The sequence below is a fragment of the Mytilus californianus genome, unplaced genomic scaffold, assembly GCF_021869535.1.
Source record: "Mytilus californianus isolate M0D057914Y unplaced genomic scaffold, xbMytCali1.0.p SCAF_9, whole genome shotgun sequence".
In the NCBI taxonomy this organism is placed as follows: Eukaryota; Metazoa; Mollusca; class Bivalvia; order Mytilida; family Mytilidae; genus Mytilus; species Mytilus californianus.
In genome coordinates, this window is record NW_026262745.1 from 83203954 (window position 1) to 83224268 (window position 20315).

General features: G+C 33.3%; 1 protein-coding gene across 15 annotated transcripts; it reads left to right on the plus strand.

The window, feature by feature from the left end:
• Positions 1 to 2454: 2454 nt before the first annotated feature.
• On the plus strand, positions 2455 to 19873 carry LOC127714242 (uncharacterized). 15 transcript variants are annotated; one of them, XM_052220287.1, is made up of 5 exons: positions 2455 to 2560; positions 12917 to 12997; positions 13456 to 13519; positions 13777 to 14030; positions 19241 to 19873. In XM_052220287.1, the coding sequence occupies exons 2-5, from the start codon at positions 12976 to 12978 to the stop codon at positions 19711 to 19713; spliced, it is 813 nt and encodes a 270-aa protein (XP_052076247.1). In that variant the 5' UTR covers positions 2455 to 2560; positions 12917 to 12975; the 3' UTR covers positions 19714 to 19873. The 15 variants fall into 15 exon arrangements, with proteins under 15 accessions (XP_052076247.1, XP_052076244.1, XP_052076252.1 ...); XM_052220284.1 differs by lacking the exon at positions 13777 to 14030 and adding an exon at positions 18079 to 18332; XM_052220292.1 differs by lacking the exon at positions 13777 to 14030 and adding an exon at positions 18079 to 18332 and having other exon boundaries at positions 13459 to 13519.
• The last annotated feature ends 442 nt before the right edge of the window (positions 19874 to 20315 follow it).

Sequence of the window (20315 nt, forward strand, 5' to 3'; positions counted from 1 at the left end):
TCGGTCGGCCTACTTTGAAGAACCTACCTTTGTATTAATAATAATGGTTTTTCGTCCTGAAAATGCATGAAATATTGCATGGACGGGCACCTGCTGGACGTTAAGCAACCAACAATTAATCAATAAAGCTTCTTAAATATGATAAGATATAGTCGTCCATCAAGTCAACATGTTTGCAATTGTTGATTTCTCGCTCAAATTATTCTTTAAAATAACATTTTACTGCTGGTTGCAATTATATCCAGCAATAAAAAAAATTTGTAAAGGGTTTCGCAGAACCTTGTGTCACGCCTGCTATTGCTGCTGGCAGAGTAAAAGTGTAATGTTAATTGCCAATAACAAAGTCTTTTATCAATAAAGTATTGAAAAAAATTTTTAAATCTAACTTTCTTCTTCGGATGCTATTTCTTGATCATGGATAAGTTTCTGTCCAAATTTCATAACATTCCATGAAGATTTGCCAAGTTTATTGATGTCTACAAAATTTAATCCCAGTCTTTATGTAACTGTTAACTGAAAAAAAACCTTAGTCAATTTATCAGTTAAATACGGAAAAATGAAAAAAAAAATATTTCAAAATTTTAAATACTAGTAGCCACTATTTATCTTCAATCACAAAAAAGCTTTTTGCAAAGTTTCATCAAATTCTAAGAAGGTTAGACAAAGGAATTGGTGTTTAAAAAATCTTCAGTCCTAGACTGTTCTCGATACTGCTGGTAACAAAAAAAAACAACATCGCAGGCTCAACAAAAGAATATACATATACATGATATATATTTAATCAAAATTTGTGTTTACATTTTTTACAGTTGGAAAACGATGATATAAGATTTGAATGCTGCAAAGAAGTTCACATGCATTTACTATCATGTATATCCTAAGTATACTTTATAAAAGACTTACTTCGTACATAATAATATATAAACATTGGATCCCGAAGTTTGATTTAGATATTTGAATTATATGACCTTTATTTCCGAATTCTGTATGAATTAAAACTGGTTCTGGCCAGTTCGATAAATTTGATGAACAACACGTTGATTTTAATTTCTCTCGCGTAATTTCCATTCCATATCCATTTGGAACATTGCACTAATGCTTTTGGAAAATTCCGAAATTACACGAGAGAATTTGGATGGATATAAATTTATTCAAAAGATACAGAAACACTCATTCGACATGACCTTTTTACAGTTATGTCCTAAATGAAATAAGGAGGCGTGGTACGACTTACCAATGAGAAAACTATCCAACCGAAAGAAAAAAAACAAAGATTTAAGCAGCTATAGAACATCGTACTACCTTCAACAATGAGCAAAACTCATATTGCATAGTGAGCTACAAATGCTTCCTCCCTCCATAAAAAAGTTAAAAAATTCAAACGCAAAAAATTAACGGCCTAATTTATGACAAAACATTAAACGAAACACAAATATGTTTTGTGACAAGATTTGTGACAACAGTCAAAACTAAACGTCGAATTTCACGGTGCGAATCTATAAATTTGAGTATATATATTCAAGAGTCTATCCTAAATTGAGGTAAATTGTATGACTTTCCAAATACCGTTTCGATTCCTAACATCACTGAAGAGATTAACTGTCGAAATCCGGATATGGTGTACAAAAACCTTTGCACCTTTTGTTTGCGGTATATATCATCTTTTCCGCAAGTTTATTGTTTTCTGTATTAAATTTATAATTAAGATCCATTTATTCCATCGGTGATCCGTTTATTTGGCAATCGCCAATGGCAGTCAGCAGGGTTTAAGAACATTTGTTGTTCGACCTGTTAGTCAAATGCGTTCTGTTAAAATATACTTTTTCACTTTTTTGGTCTATTGGAAAATGTTGTTTGTGCTGTATTTAGACCCCTCTAACAAGAAATTTGTTTTGCATGCACACGTATAAAAATTGCGGTTTTTATCCAACGCAATCATAGGTTTGAACGTTGTTTTCAATTTAGACTTGTTTATATATATACATGATATATGTATTCACGCCATAAGAAAAAGATGGGGAAAGGTACACGTGAAATCCTTCAAAATTCTGACAAAGAAATCTTACAAAAACTGTCATGCGAAACCCGAAAAAAAAAAACAAGAAAATCGACAGTACAAGTTAACCATCAAAAAGCGGAATCACGTATATGAAAGGCAGCTTGGTGCAAAATATATATAAATGAGAACGTACAATTTCAAGTTTAGCGGTCATCGTACACGTATAAATACTAAGGGAAAGGTCAAATCGTTATAACTAATATCATGATTATCAAAACTCTACAAGATCGAATTTTGCGCTGCGAATAAATTCGTAATAAAATACTGGCCCCATGTCCCCTCCCTCTGAAATGATAAAAAAAAACCCACCTCGAAATCTCATTCATTTTATGCCGATTCGGCGACAACTGGAAAGTATATTGAAAGACAGACAACTCTAACTTATTGAATAGAAATCAAGGTAAATAGTGCGTTTTTATTTATAAATAGCATATTTGTTTATTTGCCTTCGTTGACGTGTACTTTGGACGAAAGATGGTGAAAATTGGGGTAAGAATCACGGTAAGTGTTATTCACATTTTCTTTGTAAAGAATTTTATTTAACCATTTGCCATATAAGGTTTTCATCATAACAAATGGACAAAAATGGCAGCTGTATTTACACATCAAAAAATACTCTTGAGTACAGACTAACCTGTGCAGTTGGAAAAGTTTTAAGGCCTGGAATCCACTAGATATATAAAAGTTAAATGCATTTTGTGTTTCAGAAAGATAACATCTTTTTTTTGGATTTTGATGGACTAAAATGACATAATGTTGTGAATGTTGTCTTCAGCAATCCACGAGCCCAGGAACAAAATTTCACCCGACTTTGATTGTAGAAAAACTCGACAGGGAAACCTTTACAGTTATTATACCTCATTTTGCTTCAATATCATTGTACTGAAGTTCATCATAACCATTTTCCAAAAATAGCTGTAATTACAACACGAACCTCTTTCTGAGTACAAACAAACAAGATCTAATGCTCAGCAGGACCTAGAAAAATAGAAGTAAAATGCATTTTGTGTTTCAGATAATTCAAGTCTTTCTTGGTTTTGATGTGCATTTGGTTCATTACTCCAATATACTAAGTTAGTTAAAATATTTTAGATTTCCCCATCAGGTAACAGTTGTATAGTATTATTTGATATGGATAATGGAGGACAATTACATTTATCACAAACAGGGGATTTGGGTGTTCTAAAAGGCGAAGACGGAAACCGGAAGGATTTACATCTTTTCTTTTTGGTTATTTATTTTCATAGGATATCACATGCTCATAAGTCATGATCAATCTTAGTCGTAATATTTTTTGTGAAACCGACTCCTGATCGTTTCTGTGGTTCTACTGGCCAAACACCCGATTATCCAATATATAAGTATCATTGATATGTCAGTAAGACTAAATAACACAGGACCCAGGACAGTGTCTTAAGGTACTCCTGAATCAACGGTGGACCAGTTTGATTTTGTCCAATTTACCATGACTCTTTGCTTGTAGTAGCATAGGAATGGGTCAGTCCAACATAGTGTTTTACCCAATACCCCGTAACTGTTTATTTCGATTTGAGTTGTTCATGTGGGGCTGTGCCGAAGGCTTTTTCAAAATCTAATATAAATATATCTGTTTGGTGTCCATTATCAATTTTTTTGGCCCAGTTATTGATGACAGTACAAAGTTGTGTTTCGCGACTGTGATATTTACGAAAAGTATGTGGTTTTTCATTGATGATATTACATTTTTTGATGATCGAGGTGATTCATTATGTTGAAGCATACTTTATGTTCGATCACCTTGCAGATAATGCAAGTTAAGGATACTTAGCAGTAGTTTGCCGGTATCGAATGGTCAGCCTTCTTGAAAAGTGGACATCCATATGTCTGTTGTTGTCCATTCATCAGTTATTAAGCTGTTATTGATGAATTGTTGAAAAGGTTGACTAATGATAGGGGCTTATTCATTTGATAATTTTTTTTAGTATTCCAGGGCTTATTTCGTCTGGCTAACATGCTTTTGATGTATTGATATAAAGATAAGGAGATGTCGTATGATTGCAAATGAGTTCAAATGAAGTGGATGTAAGCAATTATAGGCAACCGTACGGCCTTCAACCATGAGATAAACACATACCGTATAGTCGGCTATAAACTACAGGCTCCCGACTTGGAACTGGCACATAACGAATGTGGCGGGGTTAAACATGTTTCCTGGCGCCTACCCCGGAACAGAGGTGTAACAGTACAACGTATGAACAAATTATAATCAAAGTACTGAAGTACTGAACATCGGATGACCGCAGGTTCTTGTGGATGGTCAAAAGCACATGTCACAGAAACAGATCACATCTCTATACCTGAAACTGAGGTTAATTTACAGAGATTTTTTTTTCTTATACAAGTTCGTGCTTGGATGATGAATAAATGACAGGAAATTCAACCTCACCGTAATAACTATTATATTGTAGTGATACAAATCAGTATACCTTAGACTATTATACTAATATAATAATAGTTCCAGAGAATACACTGGTTTGTTGTTATATATTATTTTAATATTACGGTTGCATGTATATATAATTTTCATCTATTTGTATATCATACTATTCTACTATTATTATAGTGTAATGCAAGTGCATGGTGGACACTCTTCTGTAAAAAAAAATCAAAGTCTTAAAGGCTGTAAAAGCAATTGCTGCCATGTTAATGTTTTGTGGACTTTTATTTTTCATCCGTATATATAAGAATTAAACCTGACAGGACAGGAGTGTTAACTAGTGAGAAGCAAGACGGTTTTAACTTTATATCAATATAAGACTTTAGCAGGAAATCATTTTAAATATGTTTTATATTTTACAAGGAGACAACAAGTTTACCAGGCTAAAGTTGGGGTTAATTATACATGTGCTGAAACATATAACTGAAAAAAAAATCATTATGGATTATCCCCTGGTAGTGTTTGTAACTGGGCAATAATTTCCTTTATTGATTTAATTTTAACCATTTTCATAATTAATTTAAATTAACCATTCAGTTAAAACATTTCAACTTTCCAGACGCAAATGTTGAAAAACGGGACAGAAATAAAATATCTTACAGGGCTCGACAATAACGCTTGTCCGATTGTCCGGTACCAGCGGGAAAAAGGGTCGGACAAGTAAAAACTATATCAAGCTTGTCCGACGGGACAAGTAAAATTATTCTGCAGAAAATAAATCTAATCCAACTTTGATGAACAAAGTAATTATAAACAAAAAACAAGAAAAGATGATGAAAACAAGATATGTTTACTTGCAATCGATAATTTAAAACTGGTTCTTTGTCAGGTACTTTTTAACAGGTAAAATGCATACTATTCTCGGAAACCAGTCTTACTGATCCGAATCAGCGATGCGCTTTGTAGATAAGGTAACTTTACAAGACAGTTCGTCACAAGCTCAGAAACGATTCGGCTCCAAGTTTAACATGTTTAATAGACAGTTTGGCACCATAGGAGACAAATTTAATAGACATGATTAATAGACAGTTTGGCAACGCAGGAGACATTTCGGGACCAAGACAAATCAGTACCTCGTTTTAATTAACATACCGGTAATTTTTTTAACAAAAATATTTTTTAGATAAAAATGAAAAATTATTTACCATTAAATTCACAAAATCATATTTGATCATATGTAGAAAAAAAAAAACAATACTTGCAATACGGTGACCTATAGTTGTTAATTTCTGTGTCATTTGGTCTCTTGCAGAGAGTTGTCTCATTGGCAATCATACCTCATCTTTTTTTTATTGATTGCATTTGAATAAACTTTTTTCAACTTTAAAAAACCAGGATACAAATCTAATGAGTGTACATTGACAGCCCTATCAGACGGTGCCTCATGTGCAGAATCTGATGAGACTTTGGCATTGATGAACTACATGTAGAACCTAAGTTCTGTGACATGACTAGATTCAGTTGTATTCGACTCATATTTCAAAAGATATAAATCAAATTCTGTTCTATTGTTTTAATTCATTTTGTTCCTTGAATCAACTTAAAATGCAAAAAAGGTTATTATTAAGATTTTTTTGGACAAGTTACAATTTCATTCGGACAAGTAAGTTTTGGTATGTACTTGTCCTACTGGACAAGTTGAAAAAAAAGTTATTGTAGAGGCCTGTCTTACAAGACATAAACATGTAAAAAATAAATATATATTTCAGCTTACTAAAAATATTTTCATAATGTTACTTTGACATCATTTCTTAAAACTAAGTCCCAAACATAATTGCTCAGTTGACATGTGTCATCCTCATGCGATACGAGATAACTATAATTCTGATGCGATCCCGAAAAGGGGGGTCATCACAAACAAACATGACATTATACGAACTAGAACAAACAGCTCTATGTTGCTTTGATATTTATCAATTTTCAGGAAACATGTGAAATAAATTTCAGGTCCATTTCATTATAGTGCCTAACAAGATTGTGTGAGGTAGACGAAATTGACCTTAAAACGATCGTATTGTCTTTTGATGTCCAAAAATAGGCAGATCGGACATATAAGGACTTTATCTAATGACTACATAAATTTGGGATTTATTATTATTATAATATTCTAATGAAACTGAAAATTGTATTTTTTTTTAGGATAAACAACAATTTTACCTGGCGTAGCCGTTCATAAATGTTTTTCTGCATTTATCTTCGAAAAATGGCGTATTTAATGGAATAGAACGTTAATACAGTAAACTTTCTCTTTTTTCTCCGCAATAGGCTATCAAAAATAATTTATCTAATGTGTATGTGGAAAATTATGTGAAAAGATAAAAAGTGGCAATTGTTACCTTTCATACCTTAAGTTTCGTTCATCTGATTCTGACCAATGCTTATATACTAAATATCTATTTATATGCCGCTATTATTGTTGTTGTTACCAATTATGTAAATCAATTGTATCTGATTTTATGCCCTTTATGGGCCCTGTAATTTGGGAAATAAAAAAAAAATCTATTCATTGATAAAACGTAATATGGGCTGGTCCAGTGTCCAGTTTGCAGGTCATTTAATTTTCTGTACACATTCATGCACGCTCTGATTTAATCAATATACTCGTACGAAAAAGCATGAACAGTTTGAAGGTAATCTAATAATAACTTTATCCAATCAAATTGCATAAGATTCAATAACAATGTCAAGTCCACATCATAATGAGTAATAGAGGTAAACTGGGTAGGGAGAAAATGACAGATATTTCAAGTTAATATTTATGCAATATAGAATTAAAATTTGTCAACCAAAAGTTTTGCTACAATTTCAAAAACATGTCGTTCTGTATGGGTATAGTTTTCGGATCTTTCATTAGCGTATTTAAGGCTATAAAAAGTTTGGGCTTCAAAAGTTCACACAATTATTGACTTTATACAGAAAATTCGTCCTTGTAAAACATTTAATAGTTCACAAATGATACGCGATTTTAAAGTAAAATTATTTCTTAAAACACTGCAAAAAATTTCATTCAAATTGATAAAGTGGTATCGTCATAAAGTGCGTTGAAATGAACAGTGGTATAGCAAACATCGAATTCCCTCACAAAATGTTATCACACACTACAGTAAGGGGAGTCAGTTAAGTTTGTCTATTTTTAGATACTATACAGGTAATCTTTTGACACTACGTATACAACCTGTGTGACCTGTGTAGTGATTTTGATTTTACGATAAATTCATGAATGAACGATAATTTTATGAATGAACATGAGCACCTGACCTCTTTCTTAAACACCTATTAAACATATAAAACCGTATTTAATAAGGAGATAATTCAGTCAAATTTTCAGTACTAAATCAACAACTGAAATGATTCCATTTTTTGATGAAACATCGTACGAACGTTACGGAGAACGGAATCGCAGGTATAAAAATGCACTTTTTTCCCTTGTAATGACCGCGGATCTATAATTTTTATAGATCGGTTGAAATCCCAAAACTAATTTGCATAATGGAAATTTAGGCGATAGCAATACATCGGAATGACCTCAAGGTCATCCTCTGTAAAAATCAGTTGAAAAGGGCTCAACTCATCAGATCGATACAAAACAGAAAACATCTAACGAAAACATAGACCGGACGTGGTAGCGTATATATACATTCCACAACAAAAAGACACTAAGTAAAGATATGAGAGTACTCGTAGTTACTGACAGCTAGTTCAAAGCCAATAACAACTAATACAAAAATCATGTATCCAAGACTAAAATATTAATCAGTACACATCCAACATCCAATAGATTTAGTGTAAAGACCTCATTAACAGTCAGAGAAAAACATGACCTTGTGTAATGACAAACTATAGGTATCGAAAGATTGTAATACCGTATCTACTAAGAAATCATCAACTGAAGGTGTACCAATAAAGAAACCATTATATCCAAAATTACGTGAATGTGCATATGTGTATAACAATAATATTTAGTATGGTTTTAATTTACTGATAACAAAATCAATTTTATACCAATAAAAACAATATTGAAAGATGTAATTACAGTGTTGAATTGGTAACCTTTTAGAATAATTTTATTAAAAGGATTGATAAGTTTACCGGGATCGTATCTAAATTTCCGGGCTAGGTACAATATTCCCGTAAAATTAGGATGTGCTATTTTGTTTGAAATAAGTTTTCTACAGGTACAACCAAACTTGCAAACCAAGTCTTTGTATCTATGGAACAATTTAGTAAATGTTTAAGTAATTTGTAGCAACGAAATCCCTGACTTAATAAGTTATCTGTAATACATAGATTACGCTCATTGAAATCCAAAACGTCACTACAGACACGGGCATAGCGAACGAATTGTGATATTTAAACACCGTAATTTTGGATATAATGGTTTCTTTATTGGTACATCTTCAGTCGATGATTTCTTAGTAGATACACTAGTGAATTGCTCATTCTATGCTTTTGATCTGTCACGGTGGTTTTCTGCTGGTAGACCTGCCTTAGTCTTTAAGAGCTATTTTTTTTTTAGCTCACCTGACCCAACGGGCCAAGCGAGCTTTTATCATAACTTTGGCGTCCGTCGTCGTCGGTTACTTTTACAAAAATATTCTCCTCTGAAACTACTGGGCCAAGTTTAACCAAACATAACTGCTTTAAGAAGTCGTCTGACAGTTTTTTGTTAAACTTGGCCACAATTTTCATTTAGGTATTTGTTAATGTGTCCGATAACCCTGTCTGCCAACCAAGATGACTGACTTGGCTAAAAATAGATCATAGGGGTAAAATGCAAATGCATGTCGATATTCGAAATTAATGAGCCAATAATTCAACAATATCGTATAATTGTGAAATCACGTATATATCGTATCTCCAAGGAGGAAGTATTGCTTAAGTAGAAAGGTAGTTAATAAGAACAATGTAGTTTAGCTGAGATAACTACACAACATGATCAATAGCAAGAACACGGATACGGAATGAATGAACACGATTTATAAAGCACCAGATACAAGCTAGCGAACAATAAGCCAGCGAACAATAAGATGCATCAAGCTAGCGAACAATAAGCCAGCGAACAATAAGAAAACGCGCCAACCTGATCATGCCTAAAAACCGAAGACTTCCAATAACATGAAACGTACTTTGAAATCTGATGATAATCGTTTCTAGTAGGACGACGAAATGCATTTTCACACAGACAAAATATATAAGTTATTTGTTTATTTAATACAACTTTGTTTTAAAGCCGGGCATCTAAAATTCCATTTAGCTAATCCTTTCTCTTTTTAGTGTTCTCTGATTAGAGATGGGTTTGTTGTCTTTATAATAATGAAACAATTAATAACAATAGTTCATACTAAACTAGTGTAACGAAACAATTAAATCTTCTAGTTTATATATGCGTTTGAAAAGAAAAGAAAAGAACAAAAACAGACCAATTTAGAACGTCAAGTATTTCTTGTTATATTTCCTGTTGAAATGAAAGTTGATAACTATACGCAATTTTCTTCTTTTGTCTAAGAACTAGTACATTTTTCAAAAGTGTGTCGTTAAACTGGTAATTTATTTATTATATTTCGATAGGAAGAGTGATTAGTGTAAGAGTGGCACACAAATAGAACGAGAAACGAATTAACATAAAGATTTTGGTTAATCTAAACGACAATTTTTTTAAATTCCAGGTTAATAAAACTTTTCCAATAATCACAAATGATAGGCAATTACCTAATATTGCCTGGACCCAAAGACCCAAGTGGGTAAAGTTACGGATCGTCTACAACTGAGCTCCAAAGTTGGGGTATTGAGACCCAACCCCCTCCCTTCTTTAATTCATAAAAAAGTCCCTACGGCAAAGCTTTTGTCCACACTAGGTGCAAATGATAGGCAATTGCCTAAGGTTGCCTGGACCCAAAAACCCAGGTGGGTTAAGTTACGGATCGTCTACAACTGAGGTTAACTTGAAGTATTGCGTATTAATAAATACGCATTAACTATTATATCTAATCTGGCCCTAAGGGTCAGTATGAGCTTTTTACAACATTTGGCGTCTGTCGTTTGTAGTCCGTAGTCGTCCGCCGTCATCATCCGTTTACTTTTACAAAAAAATTTCACCAAAAATGATCCTATTAGTATCAATAAGATCTACTTATTAGTTATCGTCGTCAGTTGACTGTTTATATAGTTTGTTGGTTTTTGCAGATAATTTTACAAATTTGTTAAATAATTCGAAGAGTAAACAGCATTCCCTGTTATTTTATCAACTTTTCAACTAGAAGCTATGTGTTGTGTGAAATGGCTTTCCGTACTTTCGGCATCCTGTCAAATAGTTCCTAAAATAACATTTTTAGTAGGATAAACGTATAGACAATGTATAACCTATCGAAATGTTTACCTTTCAAAAGAAAGGCGTTTGAGTTAATTGATTTCTTTTTGAAAAAGCGGAGATCGTTCTTCTTTTTGTTAAAGGCTTGAGAACTATTTTATGTATCAATGTAGGGCGCGCAACTTTTTTTATGAATTAAAGTAGAAAGGTGAAATACCCCAACTTGGACCTCAGTTGTGGACGGTCCGTAACTTTAACCACCTGGGTCTTTGGGTCCAGGCAACCTTAGGCAATTGCCTATCGTTTGTGCGTATTGTGGACAATTGCTTTGCCGTAGGAACTTTTTTATGAATTAAAGAAGGGAGGGGGTTGGGTCACCAAACCCCAACTTTGGACCTCAATTAAAAAAGTTCCGTAACTTTACCCACCTGGGTCTTTGGGTCCAGGCAACCTTAGGCAATTGCCTATCGTTTGTACCTATTGTGGACAAAAGCTTTGCCGTAGGAACTTTTTTATGAATTAAAGAAGGGAGGGGTTGGGTCACCATACCCCAACTTTGGACCTCAATTAAAAAAGTTCCGTAACTTTACCCACCTGGGTCTTTGGGTCCAGGCAACCTTAGGCAATTGCCTATCGTTTGTACCTATTGTGGACAAAAGCTTTGCCGTGGGAACTTTTTTATGAATTAAAGAAGGGAGGGGGTTGGGTCACCATACCCCAACTTTGGACCTCAATTAAAAAAGTTCCGTAACTTTACCCACCTGGGTCTTTGGGTCCAGGCAACCTTAGGCAATTGCCTATCGTTTGTACCTTTTGTGGACAAAAGCTTTGCCGTGGGAACTTTTTTATGAATTAAAGAAGGGAGGGGTTGGGTCACCATACCCCAACTTTGGACCTCAATTAAAAAAGTTCCGTAACTTTACCCACCTGGGTCTTTGGGTCCAGGCAACCTTAGGCAATTGCCTATCGTTTGTACCTATTGTGGACAAAAGCTTATCCGTGGGAACTTTTTTATGAATTAAAGAAGGGAGGGGGTTGGGTCATCATACCCCATCTTTGAACAGTTCCCTGATTATCGTTCTTATGTTAAACTGAAATATTTTGTATTGGTGTGATTCTATCCTTTTTTGTTAATTCGAATCAGTGCAAAGGACTTGCCTTTTTGAAAAGCTGTAATAATCTTGGATTTGAACATTTTGTCGGTTAAATTAGCTTTGAACATTTTGTCGGTTAAATTAGCTAAAATCTTCATATCAATTCATATCTCGTGCTTCATGTGTATCACCGTCACATAAAACACATTTCCTTTTAAAATGAAAGAAATAAATTGCCTATTTTCAATCGTACCAAAACGAAAACTGTTGATATGTATTAGCTTTTACTTATAATTCTGTACTTGACGTTCTAAAAACTGTATGTATCAGCATGTGGATTTAATTTCATCTTTACACTAGATGAGTATGGTCTATTTTTATTATTCATTATTATAGAGACAAGCCGTTTGTAATCAAAGGTAATCAAAAGGGAGAGGAGTATCTAAAATTAATTTTGAAAATCCTATAAGAGATGCTCGGCTGTCAAGAAAAATTATGTTTTTTTAAATAAATATATAAATAAAAAATCAATTTTGTCTTTGTGAAAATGTATAGCATTTCGTCTTTCTACTGGAAATGATTGTCATCAGATTTCAAGGGACGTTTCATGTTAATATAAGTCTTCGGTTTTTAGGCGTGATCAGTTTGGCGCGTATTTCTTATTGTTCGCTGGCTTATTGTTCGCTAGCTTGATACACCTTATTGTTCGCTGGCTTATTGTTCGCTAGCTTGAGTCTGGTAATAATACCATAGCATTATTATACAATGGAGCTACGAATTGTGATGTCTTACAAAGCAAATTTTTATGCTCAACATTTCACAATGTACAAAAGATAGCACACACTTGTACTTTGCATATTAAACACAATATATTATAAATATTTCGAAAAGATAGTTGATATATATTTGACTCTGTAAAGTACACAGAACGTCAATTATTATAAGTTCCTGTTAACAAGAAGTACACTTCTACATTTTAGAGACGACCGTTCATCACAACAGAAAATTAAAACATAGCAATAGTCCAGTAATTCCCACAATGAATGAGGAGGAAGAAGAAGGTAAATAATTATTACTTATTCCATCGTCTTTCTCTAACTGGTTCCATCGGATTTCTATTACTGGTTCAAGTTTCTAGTTACAAAGGACAACTGATATAAATTTTGTTCTGAATTACATATAGCGCTCAACGTTAATTTTATTTAGATTGAAATTCGATGAACACAATGTGTATAGATCCCGTAATTTATTCTTACCTCGTGTTGTTTTAAGTAAAAATCGACTTTATTACTAACATGGTGACGTTTACTTTCGACGTGTATACCTACGTAGATCCCCCCTTTTTTTTGGACGTAAAACAACTACTACTTATGCAAGTTGATCGATAAGATTCTGTCGAAATTACGTTTGGTAAAAGCAGAAATTGAACAAAGATCCAACCAATTACAACTAGTCAAACACGAAAAGGAAAGAGTTGATTATGATTGTGTAAATTATAATGACTTTATTCGTATTTTAGTAGAACGAAAATGGAGAGAAATAACTTCTGGAGGGAGTTTTGACTGCAGCGGTGCTCAAGTTAGGTAACTCTTAAGTAATCATTTAAGCAATTAAAATATCTCAGAAGGAACTAGTGCTTAAGGACACTATAGGCGAATTTATTTGATGACAGCGTTACTTTCTATGTAATATTACATCTTTCTTTCCAAAAATTTAAAAAAAAATAAAATTCTGTATACATTTTATTGAATTGTATGTTTTCCGATTTTCAATTTTTTCTCGAATTGATTACAAAATGAACATAATATATAATTATATTAACTACGTGTTGTTCTTTTAGGAAAATAAAAAGACATCCATCAAAAGTGTTTGATCGATTGGAAAACTTGGATAATGCTCTGAGGAGTTGGGTTTCAGTTGCAGAGGAATCAGTTGAAAAGATGACAAAAATATCAAACGAACTCGATCATTATCACAAAATAGCTCGAGGTGCTGGTAACGGCGGATCGAAAGCATTTATTTTGGGTGCAGGTTTGGCAGGTGTTGGGTTACTTTTAGCACCATTTTCATTTGGAGCATCTCTGATACCAACAGGTTAGTGAATCAATGAATATGAAAAATGCACAGTATTTATTTCATTCGAAGCATTTCATATACATATAAAAGGTTCTTAGATATATTTCAAAAAATAAAATTTTATCAATAAATCATGGAAAATATCAAACATCCAAACAATTATATAAGACATTACACATTGCTGAAATTACGCTTTGAATATGCCTATACTATTTTGAGGAAAAACATACGATAAGTTTAACTTTTATAAAAAGGTACGGAGAGCTTTGCAGTAACAGAAATTACGTCAACATAAAGCAATAAAGTCTCGACTCCCTATACTGTGTATACTGTGATTTATTCCTTTTCTTCCGCATTATATATCTTCTCCTGTCTAGGCCATGTACCCAATTCAATATCTCATTCTAGCCAATTAAACCTTAACCGCTTCATAAAACAACCAATCAGAACCGATATAAAACTAAAAGTCGACTTTACTTTGGTAATTCCTAACATTCCAAATTAAAATTTCAAGAATCTGCATTGTATTATTGATGACCTTTAAGAAAAATGTCATCGATAATTGTAGAGTAAAAATTTCAAGGTGGCGTAAATATCAAACGAAACTAAAAGATCCGCTGAGCCGAAACAATAATGCCGACTTAATTTGGAGCAGGCATTTCTCTTGTTTTTGTATGTAAAAGTTCATTCCGGTTTGATAATGTCTAGGATATTCCGGGAAATTCACGTTCATAAATATATTTTATCAGCTATAGTTAGAATATTTAACTTTGAAACTTTGCATTCGGGATAACATGTTTCTGATAGGCGTATTTCACACGTGTATATAATACAAGTCAGCAAGACTCAATACGGTATATACAAACGATTCGTTAAACAATTTTTTACTTTTGACATTGTAATGTAGAGATATTATTGTTTTACAGGTGGCTTGCTTGCTGCAGGAGGTAAAATTACAGCCAAGGGGTCAAAGAAAATTTATGACGTTATGACACGACGTGCATGCGATGAAACGGACAAACTGTTAAAGAAATGTCAATCAAATATGGACACTTTAATGAAAGAGTGCTTATCAATTGGAAACTTGCTTGATGGGTTTTGGGAAATAGAAACAGCCTTTTTACAATGGGTAGCGTTTTGGAGTAGGATTTGTCTAAAACACAGACCCTTTCACACTACTTCAAAGTGGAGCTCCATCGTTCAATTTGCAGAAAGAGAGATGTATCGAACATTAATTTCCATACATCACGTAAATGAGGAACAATTATGTGAACACAGTATAATGGCAGTAAAAATACGTACATGTACTGAGGAATTAAAACGTTTTCTCCCAACAGACACGGAAATAGAGACAATGATTAAAATGACAAGAAATTCTTTGAATGAAAGGTTGTCTTGAAATCACCTGTACTAAGATGTATGCTTTATTTGTTTCTTCTCTTTCTATTCTTTATTGATGTTAAGATATTTTCTTTTCAATTCAACCATTCACGTGTATAAATTACATCACTCAAATTATCATGTTCTTCATTAAAATTTATTTGTATATGACTGGTAAAGACATTGTTAAGTTGTTTTAAAGTTACGTAAATAATATACTGTAAAATATCTAGATTTCAGACCGCGTCGGAAGGGTCGTGGTAGCGTGCTCACCTCGAGTGCGAGAGGCTGTGGTCGGGTCGGCCGGGTCGAACCAAAGACTTGAAAATTGGTATTTGCTGATTCTCTGCTAAGTATGCGGCATTAAGGAGTATAAGAGCAAAGACTTGTCGGCTCGGTGTCAATAGTGTGTCCGGTTAGGGTTTTGTGGATGGTAACCGTGTGAATTAGCACGTTTACAATCCGGCTCAGCATTTCAGTCTGGTACAAAGCAGGGTTTATTTTCATATCACATTATAAACGTGTATTCGTCCTGAATATGCATTTAATTTGTCACTGCATGGACGATAAACAGCCGCCATCATCATCATCATTTCAAGTAGTGTATACGTTCAATGGGGTTAGAATTTAAGCTCATCAAGCTGTTAGACATTAAATGCCGCTTGCAATGTTACATATACCAACGCCCTAGACCATTCGTGTCACTAAGCCATTTAAAATATACATACTTAAATGTGATTAATTTTATTTATCAACTGAAAAGTTTCAACCATTCATTATATTTGCTTTCATTTTTTATTTTTACTACTTTTCAACACAAATTCAATATGTTTCGGTTTATGCTCTCTATTGTAGAAACATACATATAACTGCTAACATTTCACCATGTTGTGTAGTCATTCAGCATGTAACGAGGATTGGTGAAACATTTTCTTGGATTTGAACATTTTGTCGGTTAAATTAGCTTTGAACATTTTGTCGGTTAAATTAGCTAAAATCTTCATATCAATTCATATCTCGTGCTTCATGTGTATCACCGTCACATAAAACACATTTCCTTTTAAAATGAAAGAAATAAATTGCCTATTTTCAATCGTACCAAAACGAAAACTGTTGATATGTATTAGCTTTTACTTATAATTCTGTACTTGACGTTCTAAAAACTGTATGTATCAGCATGTGGATTTAATTTCATCTTTACACTAGATGAGTATGGTCTATTTTTATTATTCATTATTATAGAGACAAGCCGTTTGTAATCAAAGGTAATCAAAAGGGAGAGGAGTATCTAAAATTAATTTTGAAAATCCTATAAGAGATGCTCGGCTGTCAAGAAAAATTATGTTTTTTTAAATAAATATATAAATAAAAAATCAATTTTGTCTTTGTGAAAATGTATAGCATTTCGTCTTTCTACTGGAAATGATTGTCATCAGATTTCAAGGGACGTTTCATGTTAATATAAGTCTTCGGTTTTTAGGCGTGATCAGTTTGGCGCGTATTTCTTATTGTTCGCTGGCTTATTGTTCGCTAGCTTGATACACCTTATTGTTCGCTGGCTTATTGTTCGCTAGCTTGAGTCTGGTAATAATACCATAGCATTATTATACAATGGAGCTACGAATTGTGATGTCTTACAAAGCAAATTTTTATGCTCAACATTTCACAATGTACAAAAGATAGCACACACTTGTACTTTGCATATTAAACACAATATATTATAAATATTTCGAAAAGATAGTTGATATATATTTGACTCTGTAAAGTACACAGAACGTCAATTATTATAAGTTCCTGTTAACAAGAAGTACACTTCTACATTTTAGAGACGACCGTTCATCACAACAGAAAATTAAAACATAGCAATAGTCCAGTAATTCCCACAATGAATGAGGAGGAAGAAGAAGGTAAATAATTATTACTTATTCCATCGTCTTTCTCTAACTGGTTCCATCGGATTTCTATTACTGGTTCAAGTTTCTAGTTACAAAGGACAACTGATATAAATTTTGTTCTGAATTACATATAGCGCTCAACGTTAATTTTATTTAGATTGAAATTCGATGAACACAATGTGTATAGATCCCGTAATTTATTCTTACCTCGTGTTGTTTTAAGTAAAAATCGACTTTATTACTAACATGGTGACGTTTACTTTCGACGTGTATACCTACGTAGATCCCCCCTTTTTTTTGGACGTAAAACAACTACTACTTATGCAAGTTGATCGATAAGATTCTGTCGAAATTACGTTTGGTAAAAGCAGAAATTGAACAAAGATCCAACCAATTACAACTAGTCAAACACGAAAAGGAAAGAGTTGATTATGATTGTGTAAATTATAATGACTTTATTCGTATTTTAGTAGAACGAAAATGGAGAGAAATAACTTCTGGAGGGAGTTTTGACTGCAGCGGTGCTCAAGTTAGGTAACTCTTAAGTAATCATTTAAGCAATTAAAATATCTCAGAAGGAACTAGTGCTTAAGGACACTATAGGCGAATTTATTTGATGACAGCGTTACTTTCTATGTAATATTACATCTTTCTTTCCAAAAATTTAAAAAAAAATAAAATTCTGTATACATTTTATTGAATTGTATGTTTTCCGATTTTCAATTTTTTCTCGAATTGATTACAAAATGAACATAATATATAATTATATTAACTACGTGTTGTTCTTTTAGGAAAATAAAAAGACATCCATCAAAAGTGTTTGATCGATTGGAAAACTTGGATAATGCTCTGAGGAGTTGGGTTTCAGTTGCAGAGGAATCAGTTGAAAAGATGACAAAAATATCAAACGAACTCGATCATTATCACAAAATAGCTCGAGGTGCTGGTAACGGCGGATCGAAAGCATTTATTTTGGGTGCAGGTTTGGCAGGTGTTGGGTTACTTTTAGCACCATTTTCATTTGGAGCATCTCTGATACCAACAGGTTAGTGAATCAATGAATATGAAAAATGCACAGTATTTATTTCATTCGAAGCATTTCATATACATATAAAAGGTTCTTAGATATATTTCAAAAAATAAAATTTTATCAATAAATCATGGAAAATATCAAACATCCAAACAATTATATAAGACATTACACATTGCTGAAATTACGCTTTGAATATGCCTATACTATTTTGAGGAAAAACATACGATAAGTTTAACTTTTATAAAAAGGTACGGAGAGCTTTGCAGTAACAGAAATTACGTCAACATAAAGCAATAAAGTCTCGACTCCCTATACTGTGTATACTGTGATTTATTCCTTTTCTTCCGCATTATATATCTTCTCCTGTCTAGGCCATGTACCCAATTCAATATCTCATTCTAGCCAATTAAACCTTAACCGCTTCATAAAACAACCAATCAGAACCGATATAAAACTAAAAGTCGACTTTACTTTGGTAATTCCTAACATTCCAAATTAAAATTTCAAGAATCTGCATTGTATTATTGATGACCTTTAAGAAAAATGTCATCGATAATTGTAGAGTAAAAATTTCAAGGTGGCGTAAATATCAAACGAAACTAAAAGATCCGCTGAGCCGAAACAATAATGCCGACTTAATTTGGAGCAGGCATTTCTCTTGTTTTTGTATGTAAAAGTTCATTCCGGTTTGATAATGTCTAGGATATTCCGGGAAATTCACGTTCATAAATATATTTTATCAGCTATAGTTAGAATATTTAACTTTGAAACTTTGCATTCGGGATAACATGTTTCTGATAGGCGTATTTCACACGTGTATATAATACAAGTCAGCAAGACTCAATACGGTATATACAAACGATTCGTTAAACAATTTTTTACTTTTGACATTGTAATGTAGAGATATTATTGTTTTACAGGTGGCTTGCTTGCTGCAGGAGGTAAAATTACAGCCAAGGGGTCAAAGAAAATTTATGACGTTATGACACGACGTGCATGCGATGAAACGGACAAACTGTTAAAGAAATGTCAATCAAATATGGACACTTTAATGAAAGAGTGCTTATCAATTGGAAACTTGCTTGATGGGTTTTGGGAAATAGAAACAGCCTTTTTACAATGGGTAGCGTTTTGGAGTAGGATTTGTCTAAAACACAGACCCTTTCACACTACTTCAAAGTGGAGCTCCATCGTTCAATTTGCAGAAAGAGAGATGTATCGAACATTAATTTCCATACATCACGTAAATGAGGAACAATTATGTGAACACAGTATAATGGCAGTAAAAATACGTACATGTACTGAGGAATTAAAACGTTTTCTCCCAACAGACACGGAAATAGAGACAATGATTAAAATGACAAGAAATTCTTTGAATGAAAGGTTGTCTTGAAATCACCTGTACTAAGATGTATGCTTTATTTGTTTCTTCTCTTTCTATTCTTTATTGATGTTAAGATATTTTCTTTTCAATTCAACCATTCACGTGTATAAATTACATCACTCAAATTATCATGTTCTTCATTAAAATTTATTTGTATATGACTGGTAAAGACATTGTTAAGTTGTTTTAAAGTTACGTAAATAATATACTGTAAAATATCTAGATTTCAGACCGCGTCGGAAGGGTCGTGGTAGCGTGCTCACCTCGAGTGCGAGAGGCTGTGGTCGGGTCGGCCGGGTCGAACCAAAGACTTGAAAATTGGTATTTGCTGATTCTCTGCTAAGTATGCGGCATTAAGGAGTATAAGAGCAAAGACTTGTCGGCTCGGTGTCAATAGTGTGTCCGGTTAGGGTTTTGTGGATGGTAACCGTGTGAATTAGCACGTTTACAATCCGGCTCAGCATTTCAGTCTGGTACAAAGCAGGGTTTATTTTCATATCACATTATAAACGTGTATTCGTCCTGAATATGCATTTAATTTGTCACTGCATGGACGATAAACAGCCGCCATCATCATCATCATTTCAAGTAGTGTATACGTTCAATGGGGT